This window comes from Triticum dicoccoides, chromosome 7A (genome assembly GCF_002162155.2).
Source record: "Triticum dicoccoides isolate Atlit2015 ecotype Zavitan chromosome 7A, WEW_v2.0, whole genome shotgun sequence".
NCBI lineage: Eukaryota > Viridiplantae > Streptophyta > Magnoliopsida > Poales > Poaceae > Triticum > Triticum dicoccoides.
The window spans coordinates 621276659-621286147 of NC_041392.1; the positions used below are offsets into that span (position 1 = coordinate 621276659).

The 9489-nt window shown below is 41.3% G+C and overlaps 1 protein-coding gene across 1 annotated transcript; it reads left to right on the forward strand.

The window, feature by feature from the left end:
* The first annotated feature begins 571 nt into the window (after window positions 1–571).
* On the forward strand, window positions 572–8903 carry LOC119328976 (26S proteasome non-ATPase regulatory subunit 2 homolog A-like). The gene is made up of 25 exons (XM_037601961.1): window positions 572–771; window positions 900–1000; window positions 1774–1894; window positions 1975–2034; window positions 2789–2856; window positions 3254–3287; window positions 3870–3941; window positions 4125–4163; window positions 4251–4369; window positions 4453–4567; window positions 4644–4736; window positions 4926–5084; window positions 5186–5293; window positions 5364–5444; window positions 5692–5832; window positions 5917–6021; window positions 6095–6313; window positions 6618–6734; window positions 6838–7053; window positions 7468–7527; window positions 7609–7716; window positions 7828–7913; window positions 8020–8128; window positions 8218–8396; window positions 8479–8903. Exons 1-25 carry the CDS (start codon window positions 745–747, stop codon window positions 8549–8551), a joined length of 2610 nt encoding a protein of 869 aa, XP_037457858.1. The 5' UTR covers window positions 572–744; the 3' UTR covers window positions 8552–8903.
* The last annotated feature ends 586 nt before the right edge of the window (window positions 8904–9489 follow it).

Genomic DNA, 9489 nt, shown 5'->3' on the forward strand with positions numbered 1-9489 from the left:
CAACGAGTGACTGTTAAAGACTGAGATCAATCACCTGATCCCAAATCATTTGCCAATAGAATATGGGCCACCAGTTTGCATTGTAGCTTCGTCAGTAATTGCAACTCCACGAAAAATGTCATTGCACCCCAAATTCCGTGTGAACAAAGTCAAGTCCATTTGAACACCTGTTATGCTAATATATTTTCAGTTTTTTTTAAAAAATCAGATTTTCTTGACAACTATTTGCATGTGGTTTCCACGGTCATTAAAAATGACTTTGAACCATAATTTCATTGCAAAAAAAAAAGTCGGGACCATCTGAACACCCGTTGTGCTAATTTATTTTCGGAAAAAATTTGTTAGATGTGTTTTCCACGTTCGGGGCACTACACATTTCCTCACTCCTCACCCGTAACAACCCAGCCAGAGGCGGTTCTCCCTGAAAAAAAAAAAGAAGAAGCAAGAGGCGGTTCGCTCGTGTGAAGTGAACACACGCGTGATTAATAACCGTTCCGTTCCGTTCGCCAGCTGGCTCGATATATAAACACTTCGCGTTTACTTGGATTGACTCCCCAGCCCTCACCGGAAAGATCACCACACCAGCCAACTCAAATCCTCCCTCCCTCCCATTCCGATTCCCCAGCGACTCCCCGAACCCCCTCGTAAACCCTACCTCGCCGCGCGAGGGCGCCAGCCGCGGTGGCGGAGCGCCCGCATCCGCCCCTTCCCCGCCTTCCCCGCCCCGCCGCAGCAGGCAAGGGCATGGGGAAGATGAAGGGGGACAATCTGGTGAGCAGCGACGACCCCGCCGCTTCTCTCCCTTCTCTTCCTCCGCCTCCTCCCCGCGGGGCGGGGGCGCCGCTCGTCCTCTCTCTTACGGGTGCGGCCGCGTGACTCGCGTCTCGTGCCTGTCGCAGCCGGAGGAGGATCGCGAGCTCAAGGCGCGTCTCGAGGATTGCGTGGAGCGGGCGCAGAGCCGCGACCCCCGCCTCCGGGTAGGCGCCATCGACACCCTGAGGTAATGCCTACTGCCGCTTCTGAACTTCCCCCGGGATTCGGCCGCATCGCTGTCAAATTTGGATGGCCAGTTTAGGCGCGAAAACCAGATTCCGTGTGATTCGGGCGCGAAAACCAAATTCGGCTCGGGCGCTGCTGCTCTGTTTCTAGTCTCCCGCACCACTGTCAATTATGGTTAGTTTCGGTTCTGGTCTCCTGCTTAGTTCCGGTTCGGATTCAGGCGCGTCGCTGTCAATTTTGGATGGCCATTTTGTAGGCGCGAAAACGAGATTCCGCGTGATCCGTTTTCTCGATTCGCATGCAAATGTTTGTTGCGCCGCTGCTTAGTTTGTTGTCTCCTGCGCCCTAATCTCTGGGTTGATTGCTCGATTTACCTACCGGTATGTACTGCAATCTGCAGGCGAGTTTATGGGAAATGTTATGCTCTGCGAAATTCACTGTCATGAAAATTCGCGAGGACGGGGATTCTGTTCTGGTTTTTGGTAGTGCTGGTTTGCTTATTTTGCAAGGGCACCGATTTTGGGCCCAGTTGGAGGCTCCTTACGTCCCTCTGCTCTTAAGTTGGGACAGGATACTACGAAATCAAAATTCCTATTGCGTCATGCTTTCGCTGTCGAATTTCCCTATCATGTTATGATGGGATATTTGGTTTGGTTTGTTCATTTCGAATGTTGCATCCTACTGCTACTATTGACTGCAGCACTGCATTCCTCAAACAGCTAATATGCCATTTTTCTTCTCAGTTCATAGTTAACTGTAATTAATGCTTAACAGGAAAGAGGTTTGTGCGGCGACAAGCTCAATGACGTCTGTCCCGAAACCACTCAAATTCCTCCGTGCACACTACGGAACTCTCAAGGCTTGCTTTCAGAGAATGCGGGATCCTGCACAGAAGGTATCAAGGGATTGTTAATGTCTCAGTTGGCCCAAGCTTAAGTACTGTGGTGCTTATGATTTTCTGTTCTTATTGTGCAGAAACATATGGCTGACATTCTGTCAGTATTGGCCTTGACAGCGTCTGCTGAAGGAGAAAGGGTATGCAGAAATACCAAAGCACTGTTCAATCATTTGTGCATTTCCTTCTGTTAGTAATTTAGTATATATCTTGCTGTTCTACAAATGACCATCATGGGAAATTCTGAGCAAAATATACTCTACAAATAGTTTTCATTTATTTCTAGTTCATAGTGGTTAGAGTTTACTTCAGCACTCATAAATACTGATCTTAAAAGCAGACTAGATGGCATAAGCAAAGAGCAAATATGTGAAGGCCCCAAACAAAAATCTAGATTAGCGGCCTCATCTCTCTGTTATACACTTATGCTGTAACTAACTTGAACACACTAAAAATTTAGTAGTATTCATCGTAACCTACCTGTAGCTCGGTCATAACTCATCCTATGTTCCCCTATTCGACCATTATCGACATCAACACATGGGCCATCAATTGATTTATTTAACTTCCGGATTGATCATCCTGTGCCCAATGTTGCTGGCGAGAGAACCAGATCTCTGTCACAGCAACTTCAACAGTGTTATGCTTTGACACAAACCAGATAGCTAACAGGCACCCAGTCCTTTTCTTTTCTCGGATATTTTAACACCAGAACCTACATGTAGTTACATTTACTTTTATACAGGTTTTCCCTCATCGTAAACCACCTAACTTCCATTATACTACTTCATAAGCTTTTTTGGAAAGCTGAACACTGAAATGAGCATCTAGATTTAGTTGACCATTACTGTATAGGGCTCTCTTGCTAAATTTTGCTTCCTTTTCTTGTTTTAGGAAAGCCTGAAGTACTGTATGATGGGCTCTTTAGTTGATATATGTTCATGGGGTCATGAATACGTGAGGTAATGGCATCCAGCTTCCCTGGATGTAATTCCAACCTTACTTTTCTCTTCATGTTACTTGTAAGTTGTAACTAGCTCCCTATTAGCATTATTTACTATTTTGTCTTCCTATAAGCTATTTCCATCCTTGTAGCTACAAATACAACATGATGTGAATTTCTTTTTGATATGCTGGCTCAGATACAATACTAAATCTAAAGAATCACTCCAAGTAATTTTTTGTTGTTCCAGTTTAAATGTTATTCGCTTACCATCCTAGTCACTCTGCCATGTCAAATCTAAGCTATACTGTTTGGAAATTAATGGGTTATAGCATTGCTCTTAAGTTTTTTTTGTTGCGGAGGCTCAAGCTGTTTCATATAGTGGGCTCTAATTATGTCAATGTCTTGTTCGCCAGAAACTTGGCTTTTGAAATTGGAGAAGAATGGAAGGTTAGATCCTAATCCACTTCATCATTTGTATTGCATGTTTTCTTATATATTCTTCATAGTACCCTGTTCTGTAGTATGATATCCACTTTCTGTCCGGATGGCATGCCATTTTGTGTTAGTTCAGTTTTTCCTGAACATGTACATTGTATACGCTAACATAGTTTTTGGCAAAAAATAATGGGTATTCAACTGAATACCAATGAATTGAAGTGGGCCCGCCCCTGGCACTCTTCACAGTAGTATGACATCCAATTTCTGTCCAGGTGTTTATTGAAATCGAAAGTGTTTTGATTGTTTTTCCTCGAACCTCTTGATTTTATAGTCAGTGTGTATATTAGTATATACTTTACTGGTTGATGTACCATGATTTATGTGGCTCCCCATCTGACAATACTCTTAAAGTTGTGATTGCTGGTTTGCTATCTCTTAATGCATTCAATCTTGTTAGAAAAGAAGTTCCATCAACTTTTTCTTTTGTTATCTATGCTGTAGTGTATTAGTTGTTCCATGTAGTTGGGCTTAAATATGCAAACTTTATTCTTGGTCTTACATTTATAATGCTAAAATTTTCTTGTTTTGCAGTTCAATGACTCATCAACGCCAATTGAATCCAAAATAAAACTAGTGCTGGAAATTGTCAAATTTCACATGAAGGTTGATTCTGATAAGATTTTGTGTGTTGCATTTGTTTCATTTTGTTAATCCATCATATAAAAATATTAACTTATGTGAAATATGCTAATCTCTAATTGATAACCAATAGTAATTTTTTAAAAGAAAGCTAATAGTGATTAATTCATTGATGGATTGAGAGTTTGATGGGTTTTGTTATTGTAGCATAATGCTGAAACTGAAGCTCTGGATTTTTTGATGAAGGTTTGGTGAAATATTTCTGTTTGTATTAATGGATCAGTTCTATAATTATTGTGATGCAACTGAAGTATGATATTTCTTTGTACATAGGTTGGATACCTTGAGTTGCTTTCAGATGAAAAAAAAGAAGAATACATTATGAGGCTACTTCATCTTGTTGACTCTACCAACTACAAAAGGGCATGCTTGTATTTGACTAGTTGTTCTAAGTACGTGAATGAATTTATGTGTTCTCCAATTTTATCGATATTAAACTTGTGAACACTTGTTATGTTGGGGCTGAAACCTGCAGATACTTATCTACACCCGACCATAAGGCCACACTTGACATTGCCTATGACATGTATATGAAGTTTAGGGATCTTGGAAGTGCTTTAAGGATTGTGCTTTTGGTCAACGACCACAAGGTGGGTGAATGAACTATGCCTGCGATTTTGAGGTCCGAAATTCAATGACACTAACATTGATTTCAATGTCTTCTAGTATTGTGGTCAGAATGTGAAGATGAAGAAGGTATTTGCAGAAACTAAAGATTTCTCACTGAAGCAGCAATTTGCATTTATGATAGCACGCTATGTGAGTCTCATCCATGCTCACATACATGCAACAGAAGCAAAGTTACCTATTTTTGCCATCGTCTGCTGATTTATAATTCTGATCATTGCGATAGTTGTATCTACAGATTCCATACTAGAGATAGTTTAAATCTTTCAGCAGATTCTTTGATTTTTATTTTTATTTATCAATGAATTCTTCTTATTGAAGGGTTTAAGCATGGAGATTGATGATGAGATGGTTGCAGATGAAAATGAGAAGAATGCTTTGCAGGAAGTGGTTTATAACACCAAACTGAGTAAGGGGTACCATATCCTTGCGCGGGATATTGGTGTCATGGAGCCAAAATCTCCAGAGGACATATATAAGGTAGTATTTTGTTAGGTTATTTGCCGATTCAGTTGTTTGAGCAGTTTGTTAGTTTGTTTAAGCACCCCAGTTAAAATTTAAAAGACATGCTCATTTGTTAGGTTCATCTGATTGGCGGCCGAGGTACCAAAAGCTCCAGCCCTGATTCTGCAAGGCCGAATTTGGCTGCAATTTTTGTCAATGCATTTGTGAATGCTGGTTATTGCCAGGTTAGCTCTTATGAATTTCCTCGCCATCTTTATGGAAAGTAAAGATATTAAGATCATGTTCTTGTTGCAGGACAAACTCATGACTGCAATACCAGATTCTTTGCTATTCAAGAACAACGAACTTTGGAGAGCCAGTGTAGTAGCTAGTCTGGTACTGATATAATCTTATTTCTATTAAATGCACCTTTTAGATTACTACTCCCGCCGTATCAAAATATAAGACGTTTTTTGTAGGCTATATTAAATGCACCTTTTAGATTACTACTCCCGCCGTATCAAAATATAAGACGTTTTTTGTAGGCTGCCTACAAAAAGGTGCATTTAATAGTTTAGCCTACAAAAACGTCTTATATTTTGGTATAGAGGTAACAGTACTAAATACAACACATCATTTTCAGGGAATGATACATATGTGGGATCCTGATTCAGGATTTCCCAAACTTGACAAGTACCTGCACAGCAATGCTACTAATGTCGTTGCAGGAACTTTTTTAGGTATAGGCATTGTCTCTTCTGGTGTGAAGAATTATCGGGATCATGTACGTGCCACCTACCTTACTGTATCCATCCTCTTGCTCTTCTAATGCAAGCCCTCTGCTTTAATAACCTCTTATGTTTTCCAGGCACTTGCTCTTATTTCTGAGTATAGCAAGGGTGCAGCATCAGTTACACGGATCGGGGGATTCTTGGGTCTTGGTATTGCTTATGCTGGGTCCCGGAAAGACGAGGTCAATTCAATACATTCCCCTATAGCTGAAATACCCTTATTATCTTGCATTGATACAGTTTCCGAATTTTCAGCTTAAATCACATTTCTCAAGTACCTTGAGTAACCCCCAAACACCTTTGGAGGACTTAGTGTTCTCTGCCATCTCCTTGGGATTGGTGTTTGTTGGTTCCTGCAATGAAGAGATTGCAGAGTCAATCATATCTGTCTTGAAAAATCACAGTAAAGAGCTTACAGAGCCCATTATTCATCTACTTCCAGTTGCCCTTGGCCTTCTATATCTTGGAAAACAGGTAATTTTGTTGTTCCTCCATAGTAAGATTCACAGCTTCTTGTACAATTTTTTCTTGTTGCGGAGCATAGAATAATTATAAAACATGTATCTATCGTTTCGGTGCCTGCCCTTATACTTGTGGACATCCTTTTATGATATATCTTAAACCCATGCTTTGGCTGGTTTCTCTCCATTGTTGTAAAATAGTTTCATCTGCCGATGTGATTTATATTTAAATATCTTTTGTTTTGTATGTGTGTGCATGTGCACAGGCTTATGCATTTTTCCTATTCATCTCGTTGATCTTAACAACATTGTATCAGGAGATGGTAGTTGCTACTGCTGCTAAGGTTTCTGAAACATTGGAAGAACCATTAAAGAAGTACTGTGGCCTGACTCTTACGTCTTTGGCATATGCTGGGACAGGGAATGTGCTTAAGGTAACTTGCCTTCAACAGATACATGAATTTCAGAGAGGCTGTACAATACCAACAAGTTCAATGCATAGCTAGTTTTTATGAATCATGCCATTTGGATTTTCAGGTTCAGGAGCTCCTTTGTAGTTGCTCAGATAAACTTGTGAAAGGTGGAAGTGACCAAGGGCCAGCAGTCCTTGGAATTGCTCTTATTGCCATGGCTGAAGGATTAGGAGCTGAAATGGCTGTACGGTCCCTCGAGCAGCTTTTACAGTATGGTGATTGTAGTATTAGAAGAGCAGTTCCTCTTGCTCTTGGCATGCTCTGCATATCCAATCCAAAGGTACTCCTATATTTTTGTATAAGCTTGCTTGTTTTTCTATAACATTAAATGGAAATGAGTCATACTTTTGTGATATTAAAAGCCCTTTCAAATGTACCATGAAATTGAATGGAAACATTTATTGGGTTGCACACATACTGGCAATATATTAATACCAGTGGAAGCATAATAGGCTAAGAACATGCACGGCTGTTAGTTTTTCATCTATTGCATCATCCATTTTGGTCCGAATGTGCTTGAAGAACATGCTTTGTTAGGCACTTATTTGGTCTTACTTGATTATTGGCAACTATACATGCTTTGCTCCTTCTTATTTGATTCTAGCTCACTGAGTGCCTGCAGTTATGGTATATTTGATGTAAATAGATTGTATCTTCCAGATGTCTAGTTTCATACTGTCTGCATATCATGTAGGCAGTTGTTGTGGACACACTGAATAGACTGAGCCATGATGCGGACGGTGCAGTGTCGATGGTTAGCAACTTCGTCACAATATATAGCATATTAATACCTCTTGAAGCTTAAGATTATGTTTGATCAAATCGGTACTTGCAGGCTGCAATCATCTCACTGGGCTTGATAGGTGCTGGTACAAACAATGCACGTATAGCCGGATTGCTTCGTAAGCTCTCAAGTCAGCAATATGGCGGTTATCTGTATTGTGTAAGTACAAATATACAGCAAAAATAAATAAATTATGTCCTTGTTTTAAACACTAGTAAGATTTCCTGTGGTTATTTAAGTTTCAGATGATTTGATTTCGTTTGATTTCAGGTGAGGATTGCACAGGGTCTTGTTCACCTTGGGAAGGGCTTGCTGACACTTGACCCATGCCACTCTGACAGGCTACTTCTATCTCCGTGAGTAATGTGCCCCATATGGTTTCCCTTTGGTTTTACTGGAAGCACGTTTCAAAAAGCTCTTGTTGTTGGTGTTGTTGTTGTTGTTATTGTTGTCACTTTTCAGCGTAGCACTAGCTGGGCTTGCAACCGTTCTGTACGCATGCCTTGACATGCAACCCATCATCGTCGCAAAGTATCCCTACATGCTATACATCCTCGCCCTCGCTATGCAGGTATGTATCTCCTACTGTACTAAGGACTCAGTGGTAGAGTTAAAGAAGAATCACATGATTTGAAATGTGTGTTTCTCTGCTGGGGACAGCCTAGGATGTTACTGACTGTGGATGAGGATCTCAAGCCCCTACATGTGCCTGTTCGTGTCGGCCAAGCAGTCGACGTGGTCGGTCAGGCGGGAAGTCCCAGGACCATCACTGGCTTCCAGACGTACAACACGCCTGTAGTGCTTGCTGCAGGGGAGCAAGCTGAGCTAGCAACTGAAAAGTAATTACAGAGCATTTTCGAAATGAATCTTATGTTCAGTAACTTGATTCTTGCTTGAGCTTATTGCTGTTCCTGCGTGTAGATATATTCCGCTGACACCAGTTCTGGAGGGCTTTGTGATCCTGAGGAAGAACCCAGAGCATCATGAAGATTGAGAGATTGGTGCGATGCAAGCGGAAGCGGATCTGCGGATGGAGTGTCATGAACAGGCTTGGTCAACATCTAACTGTCACACAAGCAAGTGACAATGACTATTGTGAAGAGGCTGCAAATATTCCTTAACAGAGTACAGGGACAATACAAAAGTATAGAATAGCTCAGGGGTCAATGTACAGAGGGAGATTGGGTCGATGGTTCTTCGAAAAGAGGAGAAGCAACTTTGTCGGAACGGGGAACAGAAACAGATGGCTGCATAGCATAACCTCAATCAAATTTTGTGTTTTCACTCACTAGACTGTTTTTGAGATGCATATAATAGACATACTCAGTTGTCCGATGTTTTCTGCCCTTTTAAGAAGTCACTCATCATGTATCTACAATGCTAAGACATCCGCAAATGATCAACTTTTTGCACCCATCTGTTGCAAAAGCAAACATAATCTATAGATGGATAAACTTGCATTTTGTAAGAAAGCTAGTAGTGCACTGCCGAGAGGTGACTATCTGTCATTCACGACTTCATTACTGATGGAGGTACTTTCTGTAGATTGATTTACGACTTCACCGGCGATATCATTCAGAACAAAATAGCCTCCTTTTTGTGGAGCAAGGAAGAACGACTGAGTAAATCTACGCTTAATGGCATCAGGGACAGTAAAGGATCCACTAACTAAAATGAGCACACCGCCCTCATGGGATGGCTGAGAATCTACATTGTCTATCTGCATCGAACATTCCTGAGGTATGTAGATACAAAGTGTTCATTGATATCCTGGTTAAGCACACACACAAAAAATCGATTAGAACCAATCAGGGGGCAATAGCCCTTAATTGAGCAAGCATGTATTAGACAAATATGAGCTAAATGATGGGCGGCGAGAGGCATGGCATTCTGGGCCGGAACCTGCGTCTCAAGTGTGGGCGGGCAGCCATG

Bases quoted from the DNA above. Each gene is read 5' to 3' on its own strand.
- LOC119328976 (XM_037601961.1), top strand. From the start codon at position 745: ATGGGGAAGATGAAGGGGGACAATCTG. The intron at 8,129-8,217 runs GTATGTATCTCC...TGCTGGGGACAG, and splicing joins TCCTCGCCCTCGCTATGCAG to CCTAGGATGTTACTGACTGT. The intron at 8,397-8,478 runs GTAATTACAGAG...TCCTGCGTGTAG, and splicing joins GCTGAGCTAGCAACTGAAAA to ATATATTCCGCTGACACCAG.